This window comes from Rhododendron vialii, chromosome 11a (genome assembly GCF_030253575.1).
Source record: "Rhododendron vialii isolate Sample 1 chromosome 11a, ASM3025357v1".
Taxonomy (NCBI): domain Eukaryota; kingdom Viridiplantae; phylum Streptophyta; class Magnoliopsida; order Ericales; family Ericaceae; genus Rhododendron; species Rhododendron vialii.
This window is the reverse complement of record NC_080567.1, coordinates 14,499,130-14,526,588: the sequence shown is the minus strand read 5'-3', so window position 1 is coordinate 14,526,588 and position 27,459 is coordinate 14,499,130. Positions and strand designations below refer to the sequence as shown.

Sequence of the window (27,459 nt, the reverse complement as noted above, 5' to 3'; positions counted from 1 at the left end):
TTTCTTGATGCAGAAGAAGGAAACGGGAGCAGAAGTTACCCAACAAAATTACGGGTACTTTTGGTTCGAGCCAGAGGTGGAGGTTATAAATTTATTAAAGTAGATTCAATTATTATGGTAATACCCATAATGGATTTACCATATTATTACTATATTTATGATAAATTCTTTTAGAATAGTAAATTTATTTTACTTATTATTATAAGTTTATTTTATTACAACATATCAGTTACTATGATTATTTATCACAATTATTGTACAATCGAATTTCCCATAATTTAAGGTGTTTTATCATTAGTTTAGTATGGAAATTTTAATTTTGGTATGTTGTTGGTAGATTTATTATTTTGGAAATTTTATTTTCTTAAAAGTTTAGTTTGAGATTTTAGGGGAGAGAATATTGGAGAAATACTTAGGGAAGAGACAATTTTGAAAGTAGGAAATTAGAGGCCGATCCTCCTTTTTAGGTTTGGCTTCAATCCAACCCTAAATAAAGTTTCCAAATCTGAGTAGACTCGGTTATGTTGTTTGATGACGTTTTTACCCTTTCGTGGACTATGTGATTTGTTCCCACTCGCTTCTCTTTGCCTCAAACCAAACCCACATCTCTGAAACTCCTTCAAATTACATCTCTCTTTATGTTCACATCTCGCCTGCGTCACTGGTTAACAAGAGGAAGAAATCAACGGGGACAATTCCGAGCTCCTCCGTAGCCGCCACCGGAATTATTCGAATCTACAACAACTTCATGAAGGCCCACGGCATCTTATTGATAGCCTCAGAAGTACCTTCGTCGTTGCATTGCCAACTGTTCGAGAAGTTCTTATGGACAATTTCGACTGTGGTGAATTCTTCGAGGTCAAGGCCGTCGAGGAAGGTCGCTAATATAGAAGTGAAAAGAAAAGGAAATAAAATCAGGATATAACACACGTCTTCAACCAGCCTCCGACGAGATCTCCACCATGATCCGCGAGGTCGACGGCGACGGCCACTTCGACCTCGGCGAGTTCAGCTAGCTCAACAGCAAAGGACGTCGACTCCAACGAGTTCATCGATCTCATTCTCGTATGACCTCTCTCAATCCGACGCCGTGCTGATTGAACACCACATCTTCCGATCAAATTCTTCAACGATGGATGCCATGAGATGATGTGGGGGCTTCCATGGCGGTAAATGGAGAGATGGTGGTTCTTGGATATCAGATATGATGGGGTTGAGTTGAGTTAAAGAAGACGATAAACAATTGATTATATTTGTAGGAATTCACCAAAAATGTCTATGGTTGAAGAGCATTGCCCTAAAAGCTTGCAACCATGGGGTAATATATTTATTTTCTAGTACCATTTTCACGTTTGGGGGTGGGGTAATTCCGCAATAATTTTCGTTTGGCTTTTGAGATCAGTTAAATAATTCCATTTTGAAATTTGATTTTGGGACTATGGGAACTATCTGTGTTACGATATATGAACAGTGGGTAGTGTATTTTACTTTTTTTCTTTTTTTTTTAATTTTTATTTGTGTATGCATTTTCTGTGAGAACTGTGTGTTGTTTATGAGAACTGTCTATGAGAATTGTATATTTTTCTATGAGAACTGCGTATTTTTCTATGAGAACTGTGTATTGTCCATGAGAACTGTCTATTAGAACCGTGTATTTTCTATGAGAACTATATATTTTTTATGAGAACTGTGTATTTTAGTGTGATAAGAATATGTGAAGTGTGTATTTTTTAGTTCACATAGTCCAATTCTCATAACCAGTTCACAAAGCAAGTTCTCTATGAGAACAGTCACTTCTCATAGCCAATTCTCATAGAACTGACTATGAGAATTGACAATTCGTATAGCCAGTTCACATAGTCAAGGGCATTTTTGTCTGAAATAATATGATTCGGAAATTGATTCTAAAAATATAGCTCTCATAGCCTCAGTTCTCATAGCCATAGTTCAGGGGTATTTTTGTCTAAAATAATATGTTAACTCGGGCTATGTGAACCGGCGAGGATATTTTTGTCTGAAATATTATGTTAACTGGCAATGAGAATTGACAATTCTCATAGCCAGTTCACATAGTCAAGGGTATTTTTGTCCGAAATAATATAGGTCAGGAGTTGATTCTAAAAATAGAAATTTTACTAAAAATAGACATGTACACAAAAAGTTAAGAATGGATAACATAGTAAAAATGCATGAAAAGTAATAAAAAAAAAAAAAGACTGAAATAAAGAAAGAATATTTTTGTCAGGACTAAATTAAGTCTAAACCTACTTTTTGTGATTGGCCTCTAAATTCCCCAAGATTAAGAGCAAGAAAGGATATAGATGGATTTTCTTACAAGATTAATTTACCGATAACCTTATAAAACAACTAGAACTACTTCCTAACGAGGGTTAACATAACGAGGGTTTCTAGAGCCATGATCCCCTCCAGGACTTGTCCTAGATGCAACTATATATGAGAAGGAGAATATGGATCATCTCCTTCGAAGACGTCCTTCAACCAATGAAGACTTGGGACTGTGTATTTAACCGTAATTGGATTAGGAGTGATTTAAACAACCCCCCTTAACAATTTGGATGCATTAAAACTTGACTAAAAAAAAATCTAAATATCACCGTGGTTTTCTTTGGGGTATTTTATTTTTAATTACTGTGTGTGAATGTGTATAAAAGAATATAAAAAGTACACAAAATACGTGTTTTTTTTATTTTCTAGTGTGCTTATTGTCGGCTGACAATAGCAATACTATATATATTATTAGAGAAAGGAATGAGTCACTTGAAGATTGAAATTATAGATTTTCAACAAAATTATTAATTTTATTAAGGAATGGACCACCCCAAAATTCCCGCATAGGGTTGTTATCAAGAATGCGAAATTCTTGCTGTCCATGGGCGGCCCAACCTTTTTTTTTTTTTTTTTTGGAGGCCTGAGGCAAAATTTGAGCGTGAGATTTTTAGGAGTTGAAGTATTAGTGCTAAATGTTTTTGATCTTATATATTTTGTTCTTTATTTGAAAATTGTAAAGTTATTATTCGTGAAAATACTTAGTTTGTAGCATGTTCAATGTATGTACCAAAATAGTATTAAATATGAAAGAGATTAATCTTATGGAACGATCAATCTTGACAAAAAGATGAGGCATTTTACCTAAACGAAGCCTTTTTATCACTTGAAATAGGTTTTGAAAAATCAAAACTTGTAGCATACACATATACACATGTATGAAAGTGAGATCTCTCATAATTGGAGGCCTTAGGGCATCTCCAACCCATTTCATATTTTTTCAAAAAAAATAGAGAATGAATGTGACATATTGAGAAGAGATTTTGTAATATATCTCATATTTACTTCATTTTTTTTTTTACTTTTTGGGAGAATTTTGGAGGGATTCATCATCCTTTTTAGAGATTTGATTTTCAAATTTACTTTTGGGTCTCCAAATATCGAGACCACACTTTCATTTTGAAAACCAAATTCAATAAAAAGAAAAACAAGCCTTTTCAAGATTCTTCCAAAAAATACAAAAAGAAAAATTTTAAATGAGATAAATTATAATATCTCCTAATATGTCACATTCATTCTGAATTGGAGATGCTCTTAGGCAACTAGCCTTAATGAACTTAGAGCCTTAGCCGCCCCTGTCTAGAACCAATTGCACAGTCGAGCACAATATTTTATCGACAAGCCAGCCGAAGTGCAGATCACCTAACGAAAGTTGGTGCAAAACACGGGCTTGTTTGTAGGGAGGATAAGGGAGGGGATAAGGGAGGCAGGGAGAAAAGGAAGAAAGGTGTTTGTTGGTGGGAGAAGCTTATCCCCTCCAAAGGTGTTAGCTGACACCACCTTTCACACTAGGATTAAGGGTGCACACGGTCCGGATTGGTTCGGCTTTCTAGAAAATCAGTAATCGAACCATTTCAAACAGTTCTAGAAAATTGAGAACCAAAACCTAACTAATATATGCGTGGAACCTAACCAGAACCAAACCGTAAGATTGTTCCGGTTTTGGTTCTATTCCGGTTCTATTCAATTAGTATCCAAACATTTATTCATATGAACTCATAAAATTAAAAATTTAAAGCACCAAATAACTCATAGGTAAAATAAAAATAGAAATTTTATTAAAAACTTTCCTAACAAATAAGATTTCATCTCTAAATCAATTAACTTTGGCAATGAAAAGATTAACCTACTAAATTCAAATACATATTTAATTACACACACATATAGGTATTTTTATATATAAACGATCCAGTTCGGCTCTAACCACGGTTCTTTAATCAAGAACCAGTAACTGAACCAAAATTAATGATTCTTATTTTTTGGAACCATAACCTAACTAATTAACAGTAGAACCAGACCAAATAGGATAGTTTGGTCCAAATCAGACCGATTTTGCGGTTCGAGCGGTTTTCTTGAGCACCCCTAACTAGGATTAGCTTATTTGGGTGGGGAAAAAAAATCAAATTACCCCTCAAATCATTTTGTATTCTCGATGAAATGATTAAATAAGAGCAACCAAGTAATTTATCACATTATCCACCCATATCAACTACTGCCCAAACCAAATATTAGGTAATCCCCCTTCTTAAATAGTCCCCCTTATAACATATTCATCTATTATTCACTCTTCTTCTTTATCCACCCGAAATCTTATTTGTCCTATGGGCCGTTGTTATTTTGTAGACCCCTCCCATTGGTTAGACATTTTGTGCTCGAAGGCGACATGGGAGGGGTTGGTTACGTTGGTACAGTGACTACTAGCCCTGTCTGTTTATATTTGTGTAGCTTCTGTTTCTTTTTTATATGAGAACTTTGATTTTCCGAAATGAAACCAATCGGATATCGATAAGGGTCTTTTCAAAATTCGTTGTGCGAAACATCTCAATCGGATATTGACGAGGGCCATCTCGAAATTCGTAGGGCGAAACAAGAATTTATAAAAAAACATTTTAAAGCAAAATGAACGGTTCGAATTATTTTTGCGAAATCCGAAGTGGACCCCGTAAAAAGTATGTGTATGATCTATACTTAATTTATCTATGCATGCTCATTGCATAGTTCTTTCCGAAATACAAAAACAAATATCACTCATTGACTTAGGTTATAGTAGTAGCTCGGGGAACTGGAGATCTTGTTCGGCCGTCCATTTTTTAAAAATGGACGGCTCGAATTTTAATCCGAACAATAGACGGCTCGAATCAATAGAAGCTCGAATTAAATCCAAGCCGTCAGCGTCAAAATGGACGGCCGGATCGACCGCCCTACAGTCCCTGCAGTGCGGGCTGCACTGCAGATTTCTAAATTTGAAGCTCGGTATCCTTTATTAATGAGCAAACCAACAAATGCTCCCTAAGAAAATGCAAAACCTGTAAACAAAACAATAAGTCTAGAAACCGCAAATACTGTCATACACAAACACGCAAACTTCCCCACATTGAGTGGTAGTGGTAAACGAAATAACCATTTTCCATTGGCATGGGTGATGGGTAGCAAGTAACCATTCCACTTTTCTCATACGTCTCCATATTATCGTCTGAAATTTGAAATAACATCAAAGTTTAGTACTTCGTTCCATTTTGTTTGTCTATTTTCGATGATCGTGCTAGTTTTCAATTACTTACATCTTTTAATATAGATCTCCAAAAATATTTAAGAGGATACTGAACTTTTGTATTTGAAAAATATTTCACGAAGGATCTCGGATGTAGATAGGGGTTGATAAAGTAATCTTTGATTATAATTTCCAGCATCATACTGTGCCCAACACGAAATTTACGATTGATAATAAAACATCGATTATCTTGTTGAGACCAATTCTATCATCATAGATTTCTCGAGATATTTTTTTTACGAAGTTTGTCATAGCATCTATAACTGCATATGAATATTGTTCGATAGTTCTCAATTAGTTCTATTATATAAAGTCTTCAAAATTATAAAAAAAATATTATTAATTAAAAGATATAAACAATTAAAAATAATAGAAAAACAAATTAAAATGGAGAGAGTAATATTAGGTGTCAATACTTTAGTATAAAATTTCATATTGCTCCTAGCGAGTTCCACAAAATAATACTCCATCTCGACTTTGTTCGTTTTGGAGTCTCAAATATCCGGACACACGGTCTATAATAAATTTTCAATGTCCATCCAATCATTAATCTTAAAAACCTTTCCCAAAACTTAAAGTCTTAAACCAAAGAGGGTCACTTATCAAAAAAAAAAACCAAAGAGGGTCAACTCACGGATTATTTTATCTTGTCGATTAAATTTTTTTATTTTATCTTGGGAGTTGTAGGAGTACCGGTAGAAAGCTCATTCGCATTTATTAATGAGCAAACAAACAAACAAATTAAGGGGTCTAATAATTCCCGAGAAAAAGCAAAACAGAGCAGTCCAAGCGAAGACAGCCATGGCTGATACTCCTACGTACCATTCCAGTGTCCACGTGTCGCATCCTTAGCCCATCCACTACCCTTCTTCGACAGACCATTCCCACCTTCTCTCTCTCTAAATTGGCCCATCTCTCTCTCTCTAAAAACCTGTGTCCTCCATTAATAATCTTGTTTGGATCCTCCTCAATCCTCGCCTTCTTTTCAGCACGTTCTTTCTTTGCCCTAACCCTACCCGCCCTCCTTTCCATCCAATTGCTCGCTCTATTGTCCCCTCCCAAACCCAGCCTCCAGGGTTTTCTTTTTCTCTCTCAATTCTCTCTCCTCTGTCCATACCCATTAACAGAACGCAAGCAGTTGAGAGTTTGTTAGGGTGGAGAGAGAGAGAGAGAGAGAGAGAGAGAGAGAGAGAGAGAGAGAGAGAGAGAGAGAGAGAGAGAGATGAGCTTTCAAGATCTCGAAGCGGGCCGCCCGTTGAATTCGAGGCGAGACATGATCAATGGGACGCAAGCCGTGGCATCGGGGATATTTCAAATAAACACAGCCGTGTCGACGTTCCAGAGGCTCGTCAATACCCTCGGAACCCCCAAGGACACGCCGGAGCTACGCGAGAAGCTGTAAGTGCTACCAGTCCTTTTGTATTTTTTGGCATTGGGTTTTGGGATTGTGATCGAATTATGGTAAATTTGACATTTATCAGTGAATTGGGTCTTGGGTTTTGGCGGTTTTAATTGATAGGTTTAATTTCGGTTTGCTATGGATGGAAATTATTGACGTTGGGATGGCGATTGAATTGTAGTGAAATTGAGCTTGAGATGCAATTGAATTGTGGTGAAATTGAAATTATTGATTTTGGGATTGTGATTGAATTGTGGTGAAATTGACCTTTATTTGTGAATTTGATTTTGGGTTTTGGCGGGTTTAAGTGATAGGTTTGACTTGGGTTTGCTATGGATGGGATGGAAATTATTTGATTCTGGGATTCTGAGTGAATTGTGGTGAAATTGACCTTTATTTGTGAATTGGGTTTAGGGTTTTGGTGGGATTAACTGGTAGGTTTGATTTGGGGTTGCTATGGATGGAATTATTGATATTGGGATTTTGATTGATTGTGGTAAGATTGATTGAATCGATTGACGTGAATTGGATTTCGGTTTTCCAAAGGTTTAAGGGATGCGTTTGATTTGGATTTGTTACAGATGGGAATTATGAAGTCTGACTCCTTTTAATAGATTGGAGGATCCTCCTATCCTATCTAGACTGAGGAGATTATGATTTGAAGCGTTACTTAAGTCTAATTTTGACCTTTAAATAAATCGAACTTCTTGTTTTTTTTTTTGATCCGCAACGAACTTCTTGTTTGGCAGCAGCAAAAACACAAACGATGCTTACATGCAATGTTTAGATAAAAAAGAAAAGAAAAAGAAAAGTCATATCAACAAGAACTATTCCCAGGTCCTATGATGCACTGACACCGACACGGAGACACGAGAATTCTAAAAAAATGGGGACACGGATACAGCGGGGGACACGCCATGTGTATATTTATTTATATATATAAATAAATAAATAAATAATTATAGTTTAACACCAAGAAATTTTAAAAAAATTACAATTTGGCCCCAATTTTTTTAAAATTACAGTTTAACACCCAAAATTTTTTAAAATTATAATTTGGCCCCTCAAAATTACAGTTTAGCCCCTGTCGTGTCCCCCTCAAAAAATTATATTAAATTATAGGACACGCCACGTACGTGTCCCCGAGGTGTCCCTGCCGTGTCCCTGTGTTCAACACTGCGATACTTCGACCTCTTGAGGTGTCGGTACTTCATAGCTCAGGTCTATTTGTTTGTTGATGTAGAAAATGGAATTCAATATTAAAGCATGGCAAACAAAAAAAAAATTGCAGTTATTAGTGGGATCTCCAAACTGTTTATAAAATTATGTCAGAAAAAGTAAAACTCTTGACATTTTTAATTTTTGCCAAATGTGTAATTAGGTTTGTTTAGGGTGAAATCGGGAGTGTGTTTTCAAATCTTGACCATGAGTTTAATGATGCATAGTTGTCACACTTTTTTTTTTCTCGGTAAAAACAGTTGTCACTTTCAAATAGCATTGGAGAGCAGTCGCGGCGCCAAGAATTTCCATCAGAATGGTCAAAAATTGCCTTAACTCTACTAGCTTTAGTAACATATAACACCTATAAAAAATCTCTCATACTCATATAATAGTGAGATAAAAAGACATCTAAAATACATACTATTTTAGAACTGTCCCTAATGACTTCATATTTTAAGCCAAACAGAATTAATTTAGCATAGTAATCCAGTATGTCCTTTTGAGGAAAATTATGGTGAATAGATTGACATAAACTTGTTTGGAGATCTGCTCTCTTATTTTGTCCCTATCATTACGGTGGTATAACAATTTTTTTTTAATTTTGTTATAGTCTTTGATCCAAAGTAAGATTGTTGAAGTCAACAGGTTTTCAATTCAAAAGAATTTTGAGTGTTGCTATTGGCAAAAATTTCCCTAGAAGATGAATCTTGAATTTTTAAACAAAATTTTTCCTGTAGTTCTATTAACTAAACAGAAAAAAAAAGAAAAAAGGAAAAGAATAGTTAATGTTGTAAACATTAAATCAGTATATTTAGATTCTAAGCAATTAACATGGAGTCGACTGTCTTTGATAGAAAATACAGAGCACGATATTGATACTATTAGATTCTTTCTTTTATATCTTTTTGTTAAATTGTGTTTTTTTCATTATAAGTGAGGACTTTGTGATAATATTTGGGTGTTCAATTACGAGTTACCTGCATTGACGACTGTTCAAAATATTCGAGGTAAGTGTTCAAATAAAATCTAGAATAAAATTACTAGTAGTAAAATTTTGGAAAAGACTATATTAGAGTGTCGGTGTCCGACTCCGGGACATGACTTACAATGAGGTGTACGTGCTTCCTAGCTTCTAGGTTATTAACCCCACTACCATAAAATCTTCACCTAACTCTCGGTAGGTTTTTTTTTTTTGGGTAAGATTTTTTGAAGTCATCTAATACTTGGAATCTTGTATAGTATTTCCCGCTATTTGCAATTTTTTTAAAATTTAAACAAGAAATCATCCCAGTTTGTAAATTTTGATAGGTCAGACCAGCACTGTAGTTTGATTTGAGGAATTTTTCTGAACAATATATAGTTTTGGCAAGTTTGTTGATATTATGTGTGTAGTTCTCTTGTAAGTGCTTGCTGTTTTAGCTGAAATCAGAAATTACTGTGGGCTGTATTGTAGATTAAGCCTCCAACTTCAAGTACATCAATCTAGCTAGCCTTAATACGCCAAGGGTTTCCTTATATAGCTTTGTCTGACTGACTGACTTTTATCACTCACACCATCACACCCTGCCAAAAGGTCCGTAAATGTCAGTAGAAGGTGGTTGAGAACAATAAGCCATAATCCCTTTCAAACTCATTCTTGTCCTTGTTTTAAACTATCAAATGCTTCTCGCATTTGGACTTTATTACTTGGATGATATTCATTCTTTGTTTGCTTAACTGGCAGGCACAAGACGAGGTTACATATTGGGCAGTTGGTGAAGGACACCTCAGCTAAACTTAAGCAAGCTAGTGAAATAGATCATCATGTTGAAGTTGGTGTAAGTTTGTTTTGTAGCTCTCTCTCTCTCTCTCTCTCTCTCTCTCTCTCTCTCTCACATCTTGCTTTCCAATACTCACATTCTGTTCATAAAGGTCGTAGTGTGGTTTCTCTGAAGTGTAACTATAATTGGACTTTCTTGAGCCTTCAAAGTTCAAACTCAGGCTCAAGAAGATTACGTAAACTATAAAGGTCGTAGTGTGGTTTCTTAGTGCGATCCTTTAACTGTAGGCCAACAAGAAGATTACGGATGCTAAACTTGCTAAAGATTTCCAAGCAGTTCTGAAAGAATTCCAGAAGGCTCAGCGTCTTGCGGCTGAAAGGGAGACAGCATATAGTCCTTTTGTACCTAAAGCAGTTCTTCCTTCAAGGTAGTTTTTGTAAGAGCCTGGAGGTTTGCATTTACATGGTTAAGTTTGAAACTTCATTTATTGAATCTGTGCACAAACTAATATTTTGATGTTTATTTACATGACCATCAAAATGCGATTGTTTTATCTTCTATCCAGACAGAAAGCAATACTACTTTCACTTTGTAAGATAACTTCCATTTGGCCATGTTGCCTATGGTTTTGATTTGGTTATGTTAACAGCTATACAGCCAACGAGGTTGACATAAGTTCAGATAAGAGTCAAGAACAACGTGCTTTTCTTGTTGAATCCAGAAGGTGAGTTACATTAATTTTTCTCTCCAGTTATGGATCTGAGTATATCTCAAGATGCATATGCATGTGGATTTAGATAATTGTGTTTGCTTGCTGAACTAATGCTCCCCCCTCCCTATTTTTTGTCCCTTGTGGCACTTTTTATTGTCCCTCTTCAAAAGCAATAAGAAAAGACAGTGATGATGTTCCCAAAAGACTCCAAGATAGAAAAAGAAAATCAAATTGTGAAAAGTGCAGTGGTGATGTTCCTTTAATATGTTGGAATCCCCAAAAGGGACCAACAAATGGGGATGGAGGGGTTGTGTTTTAAATACCTTAGTGTTGATTCACTTGTCTTCTTCTGTTCATTCATCTCTGCGGTTGTACGAGTGTTTTCCTTTATTTTTTGGGGAGGGAGATTTTAAGGATGGGTGTGCAAAGTTGGTGTATATGTTTAAAAATAAACTTTAACTTCCTCTATTAGGAAAAACGGAATCCAAAAGATTAAATAAAAGAAGTAGGTTATATACTAAGACTTAGTAAGTCCTTTGAGTTTGATCGGTTATTGTTACCTGAGCTTACAATAATTTCAATCGTTTTCGTCACTTGAGGCTTCAGATTTAATCGAAAAATCCTCAACATAAGCAGTTTCCCGAAACTTTTAGGGAAACCTTTGTTTCTTATTATCATGAAGTACAAATTTTTTTTGATAAAATCCTCGTGAAATTTGGTCCCCTCAATCGAATTAATTTGTGATACAGACAAGAGGTGCTACTGTTGGATAATGAGATTACCTTCAATGAGGCTATCATTGAAGAAAGAGAGCAGGGAATCCAAGAAATCCAGCATCAAATTGGGGAGGTAAATGAGATTTTTAAAGACCTTGCTGTGCTGGTCCATGAGCAAGGAACTATGATTGGTAAGTCATGACCTTTCCACTGTTTGTTTGCATTTTAGCTCTTCTGGTTCATGTTGTTAATTATGATGAAAATCTGTCTTTTCAGATGATATTGGCTCCAACATTGAGGGTGCTCATGCTGCGACTGCTCAAGGAAAGTCTCACCTTGCAAAAGCAGCAAAGACGCAGAGATCAAATTCATCGCTGGTAATGTTAAGAAGATGTAAATTTGGTTTGCTTAAAATTTGGACTATGTGGGTGGCACAATCTTACAGGCTTTCCATTTGAAGGACCTTCTTGAGTAGTCTTGTCAATTGGCCCATATTATCATGTTAGGTTTAGGGTTGATTTCACTAACTCCCTCTCAAGTATGACGAGGATTACCGAGAACCCGCTCAACTGGAAACCTATCAGTAGACCCCATCCAAAATTTAAAGCGGTTCCACTGTCACCTCCTTTGTCTGGAATCTGTCAGACAATTCTTGTCTTGGACTTTGCCCACTAACTTGTAACTTCTAGCTTGTTCTGACCTACATCAAAGCTTGTTTAAACGATTGTGCCGCTATATTGGAGCACAAAACTTTCAACATCATGGTTGCACTTCTAGTTCTGTTCCGTCAGCCTTTGTTTTATCCGTTTCATCGAGGGGTCATTGCCCTTTGTGCTGTGTGAGGAGTTGTTGCCACAAATGTTCTTGTCCTTAGAAATTGTTCAATTGACCCAAAATATATTCAGAAAGGCTAAATGGGCATTTCCCGCCCTGTTGCTTCGTTTGGTATTGCTATTGTTGGGCTATTTTTTTCGAAAACCATGTCAATCTCTCGAATATTTGTATTCCGCCCTGTTGCTTTGTTTAGTATTGCTATGGTTGGGCTATTTTTTCTGAAAACCATGTCAATCTCTCGAATATTTGTATTTGGATGACCAGATGGGTCAGGGTTCTTTTTGCTACTCATTGAATTTACTATTGGGTCATTGTAGCCATTGAGGAGACTGTTGGGTGAATCACAAGTCTTCATAGCCCACTGACTTCAGTCAATGTTTAGTACAATTGTGTATTGATAGGGCTAAGTTACCAATTAGAAAATGCGTTTACACATGTTCTCTCAACTTCATCTCGAATATTTGTTTTCATGGAGTAATTATTTTCATGCATCATTTGTTAATGTTCTTTCTTCAACACAGGCCTGCTTGCTATTGGTGATATTCGGCATCGTACTTCTCATCGTAGTCATAGTCCTTGCTGCCTGATCAGAACCTTGTGTGAGTTAGATGATACTAGTGGTATAAGAGTCTTCCCAGCAATGAGACGGTACCTCCTAGCTGGTCTCTTATATGGCTTTGTCTCGTGACTCTCACCAGAACATCTTATGGATTGATGTTTTGATCTTCTTGAGTCTCAATATCAACCAAAGCATTATTGTATCTTGGCATCATAATGCAGTTTTTATTCAGTTTGGGTATGGGTGGGGGGGTTTTTTGTTTTCTCCTGTAAATTGGTCGATTTGAGGGTGTGCTACAGCTTGTTATATCTCGTCAATAAAAACTTATATTTCTTTGGTGGTGTTTCTTGCTTATTGGGTGTTTTTCCCCTTAATGTGTTTGATGCTAAATTAAACCTTTTTGAAATTTTGAAAATCATTTTTCCACCAACCCACGTAAAAGTTGGGATATGTAAACAATGTCTAGCCACCGCTCGGCACTTTTCGGAGGGCTTCCCAGAAAATATCAGCAAAACCGGAATAAATAGAGGTTGATACGTCAAGCTATATCCAATCGTTAATACTACATTTGTTTCTGCACCTTGAGGTTGAAGCAATGAAAATCCAACTTCTCTATATAACTGCCGTTAGATGCAAAACATGCGAAATGCAATTAACATGGAAGGGAAGAATTTTTAAGGATAAAAAAAAAGGACCTCTTACAGTAGAAGTATATTGTTAAATGTGTCAATGGCACAAATGTAAACTCATCCTACAGGATGTGTTAAAAAAAATGTTTAAGTCATCCTGCCAAATTGAACCCCATATCTCTCAGGCTGCCACGATATCTGAATAACTGAAATCAAGACAAAGTAAAGGGCTGATACATCAATTGGACAAGCAGTAGAGCTCCAGCACCAGTTCTGGCTCCGGCTCCGGCACGTGAGAATTTCCGTAAAAATGGGTAGTAGTATAGATTGTTTCAGATCACTGTGATTTCTGATTATGTGGATAATAAATGGATGTCAAGACAATTAGGAAAGCTGCTACAACAACTGAAACAAAGGTAACAATAGAGACAACTCCAGAGTGTTCCATAATTCCACAAGGAATTTCCCACACAACACTTTGGGATTCATCACTAATACCCGTCACCATAAATAAGCAATTGTCATCATGGGATTTCTTGTCAATGTTGCAGCGTAGGAATAGGTCAGCTCCTGAATTCAACTGTTGCAAATCCATGTTCTCCTAAAGGCTGCAAAAAGAAAAAAGAAAGAGGAATCCTAAAAGCAATTACAAACCCCAAATCCAAGACCAAAATAACGAGGCTAAATATATAGATTGCTGAATACACATATTATAATATTTCCCTTGGGTAAAAAAGCGTGCCTAAACAATCCGAACCAATGTTCTGAATACTGTTTTGGACCGGTATTCGGCTCCGAAATGGCTCAAGGACTGAGCGGGCGTGCCAAGACTTGTCGCGTCTAACGTAAAGGGCTGAGCGTCCATTTTCTGACTTCTTAACCGTGAGGGCGATAGTGCTGCAAACCTAAGGGCTGGATTGCAGTGTTTGTTCGTGGTTTTGCCTTTACGAGCGAGGACTTAATAATTTCCTAACCGTGTAGGAAAAGAAGTAGCAACGTAGAATGACTTTATTATATCGTAATAATAAGGTCGGGGATACAAGAGAGATATGAATAACTTTATTATGTCGTAATAATAAAGTTGGGGTACAAAAGAGATAGAAAACTCGAACTACTTGGAGAAGTAATTGAGTGACGATGAGAAAAGTGAGATAATTGCTTCGCTGGGAAGGCTTTGGTTTTTTAAGCGTTGAGCTTGATTAGTGTGTGTACCCTTTTTTCTTCTTGTCTTCTAGTATTTATAGGCCAAGAGTTTTCGAATTTTCTGCACGCAAGGAGCTTGTTGTCCTCTTCTCGTGATGACACGTGTCCCATGTGAGCTCTGGGTGCTGCCACGTGTCGGCAATAACCACCCACTAACATATTTAGTGGGATCATGGGTGATTATTGGAGGTAAATAACAATTACCCATGTGTTTATTCTTGATTATGGGAAGTTACTGGAAATATTGGGTATTCCACCTCCTGTTTCTATGGGCAGTTGATAAGTAATGGGCCACCTCATTCCCTTTTTCTGTGGGCATTAACGAATAATGGGCTAATTTGACTAAGTCAAATAGCCATGTGGCAGCCATTCCCATTTCTTTGTCCTTTTGCTCCTCATGGGTCATGGGCCTTCAAGAATGTAACATGCCTTGTTAAAGGCTTGCTGGGCCTTATTTGTTCTTCAAACAACGTAGCCCACAGCCCACGACTTTTTGATTCTACATCCGGTTTGGACTAAAATTGAACGGGCCCAATTGATATTGCCTTGGCCCATTAATCTTAGCCCAACGGCTCTTCATTTTATGGCCCAATTTAATTGAATAATAATTAAATGGTTGTCCAACGCTTGCCTAGGACTGGGTGCCAAAAACGGGTGTAAACAATGCCCCCCCATGCCTTGATCTTGTTCAAGATCTAGGCTTGTAAATTAGGACAGAGTTCAGTTTTTGGCATAACCAGACGAGTCCTTATCGCTAGATTTGAAAAAATAATCAGGCTTACTTAGCCTAAATATCCTTTTAATTTTTCAAACGCTTAAGCTTAAAAGATAGTCAGGCAATAAATACGCCTAACCACTTTTCAAATTTCAGAATATATCCTTTAACTGAGTATGGATCCCTCTGGTTTGAATTAAATCAAATCTCAACAGTTTCCAAGATAAACACCCCACCGAAGAGTCCTGTCAACAACAATAATTATCACCTCCCTAGGCCTAGGGGACACGTGTCATCACCCCAGGCCTTGCATTGGCTTGCATGCAGTCTTTTCTGCCGTCGGGACTTCTTTGGGTCAATCAAGAGTCCAATTCTTGATTTAATTCTTCGGTTTTGATTAAGGAGAGAGAGAGAAACAACGACGCCTCTTGAATTTTGTACCGTCCCTCATAAAAACCCCATTCTTGAATTTTCATTCTCTCTCTACATCCTTTCTTGCACAAACTCGACTCAGAAAAAACCCTAGACCTTCATCGCTTTCGCCTGTGTTTCTAATCCTTAACAGAAATGGCCACTCATAAAGCCCACATACTGCCTCCAAACCCTAACAGCCTCGCCGTACAGATTCGCAAGATCTTGGCCGACGAACACATAGCAATCACTAACGACACTTTGGTAATTGCTAACGCTGATCGAGTCGGTCTTGGCCCAGCCTTCCAGCTAGGGTTTCGTTCCCAACTTGCCCCGATGTATCCTCTGGCAGAGAAAACCCTTCCATTCAAATCTCCATGTCTCGATTGGACTCGCTTTTCTTCGGATATCCCCAATCGACTCTGGCACAGACCTGACGCCAAATACGTGGAGTGGCTTGATCGAATGCTGGAGGTGAAAGGCGATTTGTGGAGACAGATAGGGATCCGGGACGCCATCCTGCTCAGTAGATCCTTGATCGACATGGACAATAACCTATTTCTTGCTGCTTCTCAATTTTGGTCAGTTACCACCAACTCCTTTCACTTCAAGGTAGGCCTTATGAGTCCTACTCTTCAAGATATTGCTTTTCTAACAGGCCTCCGTCCTCACGGGATTGAGGCCAACTATTTTTTATCCCAAAAAACCCCCTACTTTGAGTATAAGGAGCCCTTGTCGTTCTCCCCTTTCATCAATCATTATGCCCAAAAGGGTCCTGTTGAGGATGGTGAACACGTCGCTTTCCTTCTTTACTGGTTGAACAAATTTGTGTTTTGTGTCTCTGCCAATAGGGTTACCAAAGACTTCATAGATCTGGCCTGTGCCCTAGCTTTGGGGCAGAAGCTGGCACTAGGCCCTCTAGTCTTGGCACATCTTTATCGTGGAATGAAAGAGTTGATAAGTAATAAGTTTATTTTTGCTCCCAGTCCACTGTGGATCATCACCCTGTGGTTGTGGTCCTATTTCTCCAAACTCGCCCGCCCATGAACAAGAACTTAGAAAATACCTGTTATGGACTTCACTATGTTGATACTCGTGGCCCTAAACATGCCTTCAGTGTCTACTTTAAGTTTTTCTATCACGAACTCGTGAGTATGGGAAAAAATTGGATGCCCTTTGTGAGAGATATCGTGCCTTGGTGGTTAAAAAGAGGTGCGTCAGACTTTGGAGATGACTATGATGATCACAAGGAGGTCTGGACCAGTTTCTTGATCTCCAGAGACCTTATGTATGGAATGGCTTTTACCCCAACAAATTATAAATGTGGAGTCGAGTATTACAATGCAGCCCAATTCGCCAGGCAGTTTGGACTGTGTCAACTCACCCCTGTGCCTCCATACCAGTCTTTAAATGAGGACTTCACTGATAGGCCCGTGATCCAGCCCAGGGACCTGGAAAAAGTTTGAAATGTCCTTCATGAGCTCAGAAAGACCTTTGCCCTTCATCCCTATGTTGAGCGTACGGATAAGGGAGCAAAATTTGATAGCTGGTGGGGAGGTTACACCAAGATGCATTTTTCCACTCCATATCTAGATGTTCTCATGAATATTCTGCTGCACCCCACTGGAGTTCCTGAACCTGGCATAACTGTCCCTTTGCAACAACTCCGTCCTTCTCTGGTCTCAAGCGTCAAGAGAAAAGGTAATATTAAAAGGTCTACTTACGCGTTAATTTCTCTAAGCCTCCCAAGATCTGGATTAATTTCTTCCCTTGCTGACAGGTTCAGAAGATGAACCAAAGGAGGCCTTTGTGAATCCTCCTGCTCAGAGGTCCAAAAGGGTGAAAACCACAGCTAAGAGACAATGGCCAAAGGTCCTTCGGAATAAGGCAATCATGCCTTTATCTCTTTTGTAGGCCTCTGAAACAGTAGTTGCTGGCAGAACAAGAAGCAGTGCTAAAACCAGTTCTCCCGAAACCGATCCTTCGGGCAAGGTCTGAGCTTTCCTTGGCTCTTCCCCTTATACTCTATTTGGATGTTCTACTAACCTTCTTTCTTACAGGCCACCTCCATTGGTGAAGAAGGGCAAGCAGAATCAACACCCTCCAAGAAGAAGAAGTTGAGAAAAAAAGTTTCGACACCTGCCGATTCTGAGAACACCGTGTCTGTCACTGAACATAACCCAATCATAAGGATGTACTGTGACATGAAATCCCCAATGTTTATGGCTCCGTATTATCATCAACTCCCCTTTGTTTTCGATCCCCAGGAACTTGATGACTACTTTGAAGAAGAAGTAGAGGCAGAAGAGAAGAAACTTGACCTGTCCGACCAAGAACTTGAGCATGAAGCATCCTCGAGGACTCCGGAAAAGCCTAGATCTCCAATCATCCAGTCTATTCCATCGATCAATCCTCCTGTTAAGCCTAAGCTTGTCAATGTAGTAGAGGAAGATGAAGATGAAAACCAGGATTCTCTGTTCAAATCTGCCCAAGATCTGTTGAAAGCAGCTACCTCGGGCATCTCGGGCAGTGGGCTTGGTTCGACCTCTCAATCTCAATTCTCTTCAGAAGAAGTTTCTGAGGCCAAAACAGCCCTCAGAATGGCCTTACTTCAAAACTTTAAAGCGATAGCTCATCCCGCCAGGGCTTCCAATGTTAAAAAGGCCATGGACGTGCTGGTAAAGTCCCAAGCCTTAGGGATAGAAGAGGCTTCACTCCAACACTTTCAAAAAGAATTCCCTGACATGGTCAAGTCCTACGATTTCCTCTACCCATGAGCTTAGCAAGATAAATTCCAAGCTATCAGAGCTGGAAGCTGTTGACGCAGAGCTTACCAGGTTCTGCACTAAATGGATCCAGCTGAAGGAGGACATCAAGACCAACGAAGCAAACATTACTACTACCTCTACAGAAATCCAAGACCTTAAGGGCAAATTGGCACAAGCTGAAGGTCATCTGGACTGTCTTCGGAAGGAATCCAAAACTGTAGCCCAACACCATGATGATCTGAAGGCTGGATCTAAGAGCCAGAAGATGAAACTGAACCTGTTGGTTGAAGAAATGCCAAGTCTCCGTGGACAGCGAGAAACACTTGATACTCAACTTGCTAGCCTTGACACTTCTTGGGAGAGTCTCAAAAACAGTCTTGAAGGCCTTCTGTAGGTCTTGACCTTTAAGAACTAATTTCTTTCTTTTGATTTGGGCCTGTAATAACTTTAAATTTGTTTTCTTTTATGTGCCTGGCTTGGAACTTTCCTTTAAATGGCCGAAGGCACTGGTTTGGTTTGATGATAAGCGGCTTGAACTTGAGGCCTTTATGAATTTTGCATAGTAGGTATTACGGCCTCCGTTCAGGCCTTGCCATGAACTTTCTCTATGGTTTGTTAGATTGAATTTCTCCAAAGTCTCTCATCTCCCACATAGTAGGATAGTGATGCTTTAGGTACTTTCCATTTGTTAAATGCTTAAACAGACCGTCATTTAAGTCCATAAGAAGATAGACATTACCTCTAAAGACTTGAGCAATCTGGTAAGGTCCTTCTCAGGTTGGAGACCACTTGCCATATCTTGGGTTCTTTTCCCCTAAGGGGAAGACTGCCTTCCAAACTAAGTCACCCTCAGTAAAGCTCTTTCTCCTTACACGTTTGTCATAAGACCTAGCAACTCTTCTCTTCTGGACCAACATGTGGTCAAGGGCTGTAAGCTGGACCTCATCCAAGTCTTCAAGCTCCATCAACATAGCCTAAGTATAATCTGCAAGGGTGAGGCCATGCTGATATGCTATTCTTGCTGACTTTACTGCTACCTCCATTGGCAGGACTGGATCATGCCCATATACCAACATATAAGGGGTTATATTGGTGGCTTCTTTCTTTGAGGTTCTGTAGGCCCATAAGGCCTCAGAGAGTAACTCGTGCCAAGCCCTTGGATTATTTTCCACCATTTTCTCTATAATATTGACCAAAGTCCTATTGGTAGACTCGGCTTGGCCATTTCCTTGTGCGTAATAAGGAGTGGAGTTGGACATGATGATGTTTTGCTGGGCAGCAAAGTTGACTACTTGTTCTCCCATAAATATTGTACCCCTATCTGCAACCAAGTGTTCAGGTAGTCCAAACCTATGGATGATTCTTTCCATGATCACCTTGATTACCTCTTGTTGATCCACAGATTTTAATGGCACAGCTTCTGCCCATTTGGTGAAGTAATCCGTGGCTACCAAGATGTAAGTATGATTTCCAGACGAAGGAGGATAAATTTTTCCAATCACGTCAAGGGCCTAACCCCTGAATGGCCAAGGTTTGACCACAACCTGATAATCAGCTGTAGGGACACGCTGAATTGGGCCATGGGCTTGACATGGCTGACATCCTTTAGAAAAATGAATGCAATCCTCTAAAATGGTTGGCCAATAGTATCCATACCTTTTGATTAGCCATCTCATCTTTATCCCTGATTGATGAGCTCCACAGATTCCTTCATGGACTTCACTCATGACCCTCATGGCCTCGGGGTGCCCTAAACACCTTAAAAGTAAATCATCCTCAAAGCTTTTTTTGTATAATTCATCGCCCACGAGGATATAGCTCATAGCCCTTCTCCTTACCTTCCTAGAGGTTCTATGATGGGGCCTCTTGAGGAAAGAAATAATAGGTGTACGCCAATCGTTCTCTGGTTCATCATCTGATTCCTGACCTGTGAAGTCAGAAGTAAATACCTCCAGTCCTAGATCTATTCTTCTAATAGAAGGTAACAACCTCTTTTGGACTGTGATGATCTCGTGGATTGTTTCTGGAGCTAGCTTCAAACCTGATGAGGCCTGAGCCAAGCTGTTGGCTTCAGTGTTCATACTCCTTGCAACGTGTTTGACAGTTACATTATCAAAATCTTGAATTAATTGCACTGCTGCCATATAATAAGGAGCCAAGTCCTCACTATAGCATTTGAACGTTCCCGCCAAGTGATTGATTACAAGGTTTGAATCCCCAATAATCTTTACTTCTCTGGCCTCTAGATCTCTTAGGATCTCAAGGCCTATAACAACTGCTTCGTATTCAGCTTGGTTATTTGTACATGGGAAATCAAATTGAAAGGACAATTCAGTCCTCAGGCCTTGAGGAGAAATAATAATTACTCCACTGCCTGAGGCCTGCTGAGTCCTTGATCCGTCAAAGAGCAGTGTCCAAGGAGTAAGTGATATCTCAAGGGCATTCAGACTTAACTCGGACTCATCGCCGATATCCACGCATGGATAATCAGCAAGAAAATCCGCTAAGGCCTGGCCCTTTACAGCCTTTTGAGGAACGTATTGAAAACTAAACTCCATTAGAGCTAAAGACCATTTGCCGATTCGGCCTCTCATGATTGGCCGAGAAAGCAAGTATTTAACTAGGTCTGTTTTACTCATAATGTAAACCAAAACAGGAAGCATGTAGTGCCTCAATTTTATTGCTGAAAAGTACAAGGCAAGACAAATCTTTTCAATAGGAGTGTATCTCCTTTCACAAGGAGTCAATAACCTACTCAAATAATAAACTGCTTGTTCCTTTCCTTGAGCGTTATCTTGAGCCAAGAGGCCTCCAATAGAGCCTTCAACTGCTAAGATGTAGAGCTTCAACGACCTGTTCTTGATGGGAGGCATAAGGACTGGAGCCATTGCTAAATAGCCTTTGATCTCATCAAAGGCCTTTTGATGGTTTGCCTCCCAAACAAAAGCGTTATGGTCCTTCAGCTTCAAGAGTGGAGAAAAAACTTGAACCCTTCCAGCTACGTTTGAGATAAACCTTCTTAAGAAGTTGAACGAACCCAAGAGCTTCTGCAACTTCTTCTTGGTGGTAGGAGGCTTCGCTTCCATGATTGCTTTGGCCTTGTTCTTGACAACTTCAATCCCTCTGTTGTGGACCAAGAATCCAAGGAACTTGCCTGCGGAGACTTCGAAGGCACATTTCAAGGGGTTTACTTTCAAATCAAACTGTTGCATTCTCAAGAAAGACTTCCTCAAGTGTTCCAAATGTTCCTCATAGGACTGAGACTTGACCACGATATCATCAATGTAGATCTCCATGAAATGGCCAATGAAATCATGAAATATGGTGTTCATTGCTCGTTGGAACAAAGCACCAGCATTCTTTAGGCCGAAGGGCATTACGACCCACTCAAAGGTTCCTAGGGCTCCAGGACACCTAAAAGCGGTCTTAGCCATATCGGCCTCGTCGATAAAGATCTGATTGTAGCCAAAATGCCCGTCCATGAAAGACAAGACCTTGTGACCAGAAGCTCCATCTACCAACTGATCTACGATTGGCATTGGATACTCGTCTTTTGGGGAAGCCAAGTTCAAGTTTCTAAAGTCCACACACACTCTGACCTTGCCGTTCTTCTTAAGGACTGGCACAATATTAGAGAGCCAAGTAACATACCTGGTTGTGCGTATGAACCCAATATTGAAAAGGCGTTCGATCTCATCTTTGACCTGTAAGTAAACCTCATTGGACATCCTCCTTGGAGGTTGTTTGAAAGGTCTGAATTCTGGTTGTATAGGCAACTTGTGCTCCACTAGGTCTCTGGACAGACCTGGCAGCTCTTCGTAAGTCCAAGAAAAACAGGACTTGAATTCCCCTAAGAGCTGGATGAACTTTTCCTTCACGTCCTCTGGCAGAAGTTGACTAATATATACAGGTTTGGGATTCTCTGAATCTCCCAAATTAACTTCCTCTAAAAGATCTTGCACGTCAGCCTTTAAATCATCCAACTTGGCTGGGGCTGCTTCAAGGTCTTCCAGGCGGATTTCATCAAGATCTTCAACCAGGTTTTCGTCTTCGTTGATTACTTCGGCTGCATAGGCCGAAAAATCTTCCTCAGACTCTTGACTTCCCATCAGCCTCTTTTCTAGTGAATAGGCTTCAAATTTTGACAATGTGGTCCGAAGGGCCACATGTTTCTCTGCTTCTGAAGGGCTTACTGACATTGAGAAGGGTGTTTGGATGAAGCTATAATCGGCCTGCTTGACTCCGTAATCATTGGACCGATTAATTTTTGAAAAAGTGCCTTCATATCTTCATCTGACTTGTTGTTATGAATGGGGGCTATTCTGTGGCGGCCATACTTGTCAAGGCCTGCCACCTTCATTGGACCAACCCCCTCATCATATAGGTGGGCCTCAGCATGGTTAGTAGAGGCCTTGAATGGTCTACGGTCAGCCCATATTACCTCCACATCGTCTTGATTCCAAAAAATAAGACATTGGTGAAGGGTTGAGGGGACCGCTAGACAGGAATGAATCCAATCTCTCCCCAGTAGAACATTGAAGGAAGAGTGTGAATTGACAACAAAGATAGGTGTTGTTAAGGTCTTGGACCCTATCGTTAAATTCATGATCAAAATACCTTGACATGCTGTCTCCTTCCCAGTGCAGTCAGTCAAGGTGGCGTTGCATGAAACTAGGTCTTGATCAGTCTTCCCGAGCCTCTACATCATGGCCTTAGGAATGAGATTGGCTGCTGAACCATTGTCTACCAAAATACGGTTCACTGGCATCCCATCAAGGCAACCAGCAATGTACAAGGGCTTGATGTGTTTGTTCATCGTGGAACTCGGCCTCTCAAAGATCACGCTAGCTGCACGATCTTCATTCTTCTCTTCGGTCTCGTCCTTCAACACGATCACTGAAGGCCCATTGAGTCCTACAAAGAAGGACTCATTTAAAATCTCCGTTGTCTGCCCCATCTCTACAACATCTCCCTCCATGGCTATTGGAGTGTTGTCCTTGGCTTCCAGATCTGCTGGTAAGAACACGACCATGTTGCATTGCATGTTTTGACCCTGTCCAGGCACAAATACCTTAGCCTGTGGATTCAACTTCGACTTGCCCCCCGAGTCTAGCCTCCTTGGTTCAAGGGCTGTCTTCTGGGTCATAGTGACTTGTCTCGATGAAGGCTGAATCTTAGCTTCTTCAAGAGTTCTTTCCAAGAGAAGTTGTTTCTTGGATACAGCGGCTTGCTTCGCAGGCAATTGGGTAACAGCCTCTTTGTATGTCTTTCCCGAAGGTGCTTGCTTCTTAGGTAAAGTCTTTAGAGGAGGCTCGATGATAGCCTCTTCCACAGTCCTTTCCAAGGGCTTGTATACTCTTTTGGCCTTAGGTTTTTCAACCACAGGCTCTTCTACCTTCGTTTCTTCTTTGGGGTCGTCTTCAATCATTGGGTCGTGCAGTAGATCTGTTTTTTCATCAGCCTTTCTAGCTGCCTGCCTGAATCGTTGGCGGCGCCTTTTCTGAGATCTAGATAAAGGTGGAGGTTCAGAAGGAAACTTGGGATGTTCAACCCTGTGCCACTCATCCGGAGGAGTGACTGGAGGTCTCACAGCCCTTGGTTTATCCCTAGAAGGAGCAGATATCCTCAAGTTGACGAACTCATCTTCAATTTCAACCAACCCAGGCTGAATTCGGTTGAACACAGATTCGCGTACAACCCTTCTCCCTTTAGACCTGCGTGGCTCCTTAGGACTTGGTTCAGCCCTTCCCACAATAATGCTTTTCAGGACTGGCTTGCTAGGACTGGTATGATGTCCACACTCTGTGCACACCATGGAACAAGTTGGTTTCTCTGGTTTCTTCACTCCCGAAGGTCTGGACCACCAAGAGTTCAGTTTTTCGAACCTTCTAACCCGCTCAGTCTTGACATCACCTTCATCATAATAAGGATCCCAATACCTGCTTGGGCTGGACTTATAGACTGCTCTGGAAGGGGCTTCCAAACTTATCTTCTGCCTAGGAACAGTCCTAGGCATGTCCCTCATGTTGACGGAGACCATATTTGTACTCAGCCCTGAAGGAAAGGGATTGCCATCCACCCCCATGGGCTGCTTGTCTTTCTCAAGGAATTTGAGCTCTCCCCGCTCAATTTTGTCCTGGATATCATTTCTAAATACTATGCAGCTATTAGTAGTATGACTCCAAGAATTGTGATACTTACAATACTCTTTGCCCTTCAGTTCTTTCGGAGTTGGAATCTTGTGACCAAAGGGTAGTTTGAGCAGCTTGTCGGCCAGGAGTTGATCAAAGATAGCTTCAGCCCTACCCACGTCGAATGTATAGGTCTTGGTTGACTTATTGAAAGTGCTCTGGGCTGGCTGCTTTGTGGGCTCCATCTTGACAAAGGCCTTGCAAACGTATGGCTTTTTGTTGATGATTTCAGCCACTGCCACGTCTGGGTCTGCCTCTACTTCCACTGCAGCAACCTCGTAATTAGGGTCGCGGTAATACGTCCCTTTGGATGCTGTCTTCCTGTCCTGCTCTTCCGCCAAGAACTTTTCATAATGAGAAGCCTTAGAAGATAATTCGAACAGGTCTCTGAACTCCATTCCATAAAACTTCTTCATTTCAAAGCCCAGGCCGTTTAATGCTATACGCACGTATTCGGCCTCAAGAAGGACTATGTTGCATTTGAATCGAGCATTTTTGAAACGTAAGAGGTAGGACTCCACAGACTCTAGATGGGTTTGACGATAGCATGACAGGTCCGCCAACGTCACTTCTGGTTCTACCCTGTAGAACTGCTAGTGGAACATCTCCTCCAACTGTGCCCAGGTCTGCACCGAGTTAGGTGGTAAGTTGATGTACCAAGTGAAGGCTGTCTCAGTAAGAGAATTGGGAAAAAGCCTCAACTTCAGTGCATCAATGGTTCCAGCCTCTCCACATTGAACTTGAAACCTGGCAATGTGCTCCACCGTTGACTGCATGCTCTCACCATTGAAGGTCTAAAATTCTGGGACTCTATAACCCTTTGGGAAAGGTGTATTGTCCACCTCCTCGGTATGAGGCTTCCTATACATTGGCCTTCCCATAGGTCTGAAACCAGGTCCTAACTACTCCTGGAGCAGGTTCAAGACTTGATCCCTTCCCATGACTAGGTTTGGCTCAGGAGGCGGCTGTGGGTGCGCCTCTTGTGCCTGCTGGTTCTGGGCTGGACTTGCCCCCTGAGTATCAGAGCTTTGAGGAGTACGTGTAACTCTTTTGTCCTTTCCAGAGCCCTGGCCTCCTTGCAAAGGCCTTCTGTCTGTCTTGTCAGACTTGTCAAGCTTGTTCTGGTCCTCGACCAAAATAAACCTTTGATCGTTATTCGGAGGCGTCGAAGCTCCTCCAATCACGACTCCCTTCTCTTTTTGCCCCCCGAGTGTAGGGCTATTAGACAAAGTGGCATGGTAAAATGTTTGAGGAGGGGGAGGAACCCCCAATAAGCCAGCTTGGTCTTGACCGTTGCCAAAGATACCAAACTGTGGAAAACCCTGCTGCTGAGGAGCGAGCGGTAGCCTCTCTGTAAGCGTAGCAACCATTTTGTTGACTGCTATGGTCAGAGGTTCCAAGGACTGAGTGAACGATTGTGAGATTGACTGCGTAACATTGTGGGAGATCTCACGTCCTGCCATGAACATATAATTTTTGACGCTGTCGGTAGCGTCGCTAAGATCTTGGGCACTGATCTGAGGACCAGCTTCCTCGAGTAATGGCACGTCGACTGCCACTCCCTCAGGACTCTGTGGTGGATCCGGGATGGGTGGATCCGGTTGTTGCTGCGGCTTCCTGACCATGATAAAACCCTTAAACGATTAGGGTCCCACCGGGCGTGCCAAAAAGATGTTCGGCTCCGAAATGGCTCAAGAAATGAACGGGCGTGCCAAGACTTGTCGCGTCTAACGTAAAGGGCCGAGCGTCCCTTTTCTGACTTCTTAACCGTGAGGGCGATAGTGCTGCAAACCTAAGGGCTGGATTGCAGTGTTGGTTCGTGGTTTTGCCTCTACGAGCGAGAACTTAATAATTTCCTAACCGTGTAGGAAAAGAAGTAGCAACGTAGAATGACTTTATTATATATCGTAATAATAAGGTCGGGGATACAAGAGAGATATGAATACTCGAACTACTTGGTGAAGTAATTGAGTGACGATGAGAAAAGTGAGATAATTGCTTCGCTGGGAAAGCTTTGGTTTTTTAAGCGTTGAGCTTGATTGGTGTGTGTACCATTTTTTCTTCTTGTCTTCTAGTATTTATAGGTCAAGAGTCTTCGAATTTTCTGCACGCAAGGAGCTTGTTGTCCTCTTCTCGTGATGACATGTGTCCCATGTGAGCTCTGGGTGCTGCCACGTGTCGGCAATAACCACCCACTAACATATTTAGTGGAATCATGGGTGATTATTGGAGGAAAATAACAATTACCCATGTATTTATTCTTGATCATGGGAAGTTACTGGAAATATTGGGTATTCCACCTCCTGTTTCTATGGGCAGTTGATAAGTAATGGGCCACCTCATTCCCTTTTTCTGTGGACATTAACGAATAATGGGCTAATTTGACTAAGTCAAATAGCCATGTGGCAGCCATTCCCATTTCTTTGTCTTTTTGCTTCTCATGGGTCATGGGCTTTCAAGAATGTTACAGGCCTTGTTAAAGGCTAGCTGGGCCTTATTTGTTCTTCAAACAACGTAGCCCACGGCCCACGACTTTTTGATTCTACATCCGGTTTGGACTAAAATTGAACGGGCCCAATTGATATTGCCTTGGCCCATTAATCTTAGCCCAACGACTCTTCATTTTATGGCCCAATTTAATTGAATAATAATTAAATGGTTGTCCAACGCTTGCCTAGGACTGGGTGCCAAAAACGGGTGTAAACAACCGGGTACCGATTTTTT

At 40.4% G+C, this 27,459-nt stretch overlaps 2 protein-coding genes across 4 annotated transcripts in view; one reads left to right on the top strand and one right to left on the bottom strand.

The window, feature by feature from the left end:
- Positions 1-6,360: 6,360 nt before the first annotated feature.
- LOC131307726 (syntaxin-22-like) lies at positions 6,361-13,172 on the top strand. Of its 3 annotated transcripts, none has more exons than XM_058334380.1 (8): positions 6,361-6,771; positions 6,814-7,015; positions 9,961-10,054; positions 10,285-10,424; positions 10,647-10,721; positions 11,459-11,616; positions 11,702-11,802; positions 12,781-13,172. In XM_058334380.1, the coding sequence occupies exons 2-8, from the start codon at positions 6,840-6,842 to the stop codon at positions 12,844-12,846; spliced, it is 810 nt and encodes a 269-aa protein (XP_058190363.1). In that variant the 5' UTR covers positions 6,361-6,771; positions 6,814-6,839; the 3' UTR covers positions 12,847-13,172. The 3 variants fall into 3 exon arrangements, with proteins under 3 accessions (XP_058190363.1, XP_058190362.1, XP_058190361.1); XM_058334379.1 differs by having other exon boundaries at positions 6,810-7,015; XM_058334378.1 differs by having other exon boundaries at positions 6,361-7,015.
- Positions 13,173-13,707: 535 nt separating this feature from the next.
- The window catches only part of LOC131307727 (uncharacterized), a 62,255-nt gene continuing 48,503 nt past the window's right edge, over positions 13,708-27,459 (bottom strand). Inside the window, exon 6 of the mRNA XM_058334381.1 lies at positions 13,708-14,055. Coding sequence (XP_058190364.1) covers positions 14,011-14,055 — 45 coding nt within the window. The 3' untranslated portion in view covers positions 13,708-14,010. The remainder of the gene's footprint in view (positions 14,056-27,459) is intronic.

What these genes read in the sequence shown, in the direction of transcription:
- LOC131307726 (XM_058334380.1), top strand. Translation starts at nt 6,840, where the DNA reads ATGAGCTTTCAAGATCTCGAAGCGGGCCGCCCGTTGAATTCGAGGCGA. An exon ending in TTTCTTGTTGAATCCAGAAG is followed by an intron (nt 10,722 to 11,458) that starts GTGAGTTACATT and finishes TTTGTGATACAG; the next exon opens with ACAAGAGGTGCTACTGTTGG. An exon ending in TGAGCAAGGAACTATGATTG is followed by an intron (nt 11,617 to 11,701) that starts GTAAGTCATGAC and finishes CTGTCTTTTCAG; the next exon opens with ATGATATTGGCTCCAACATT.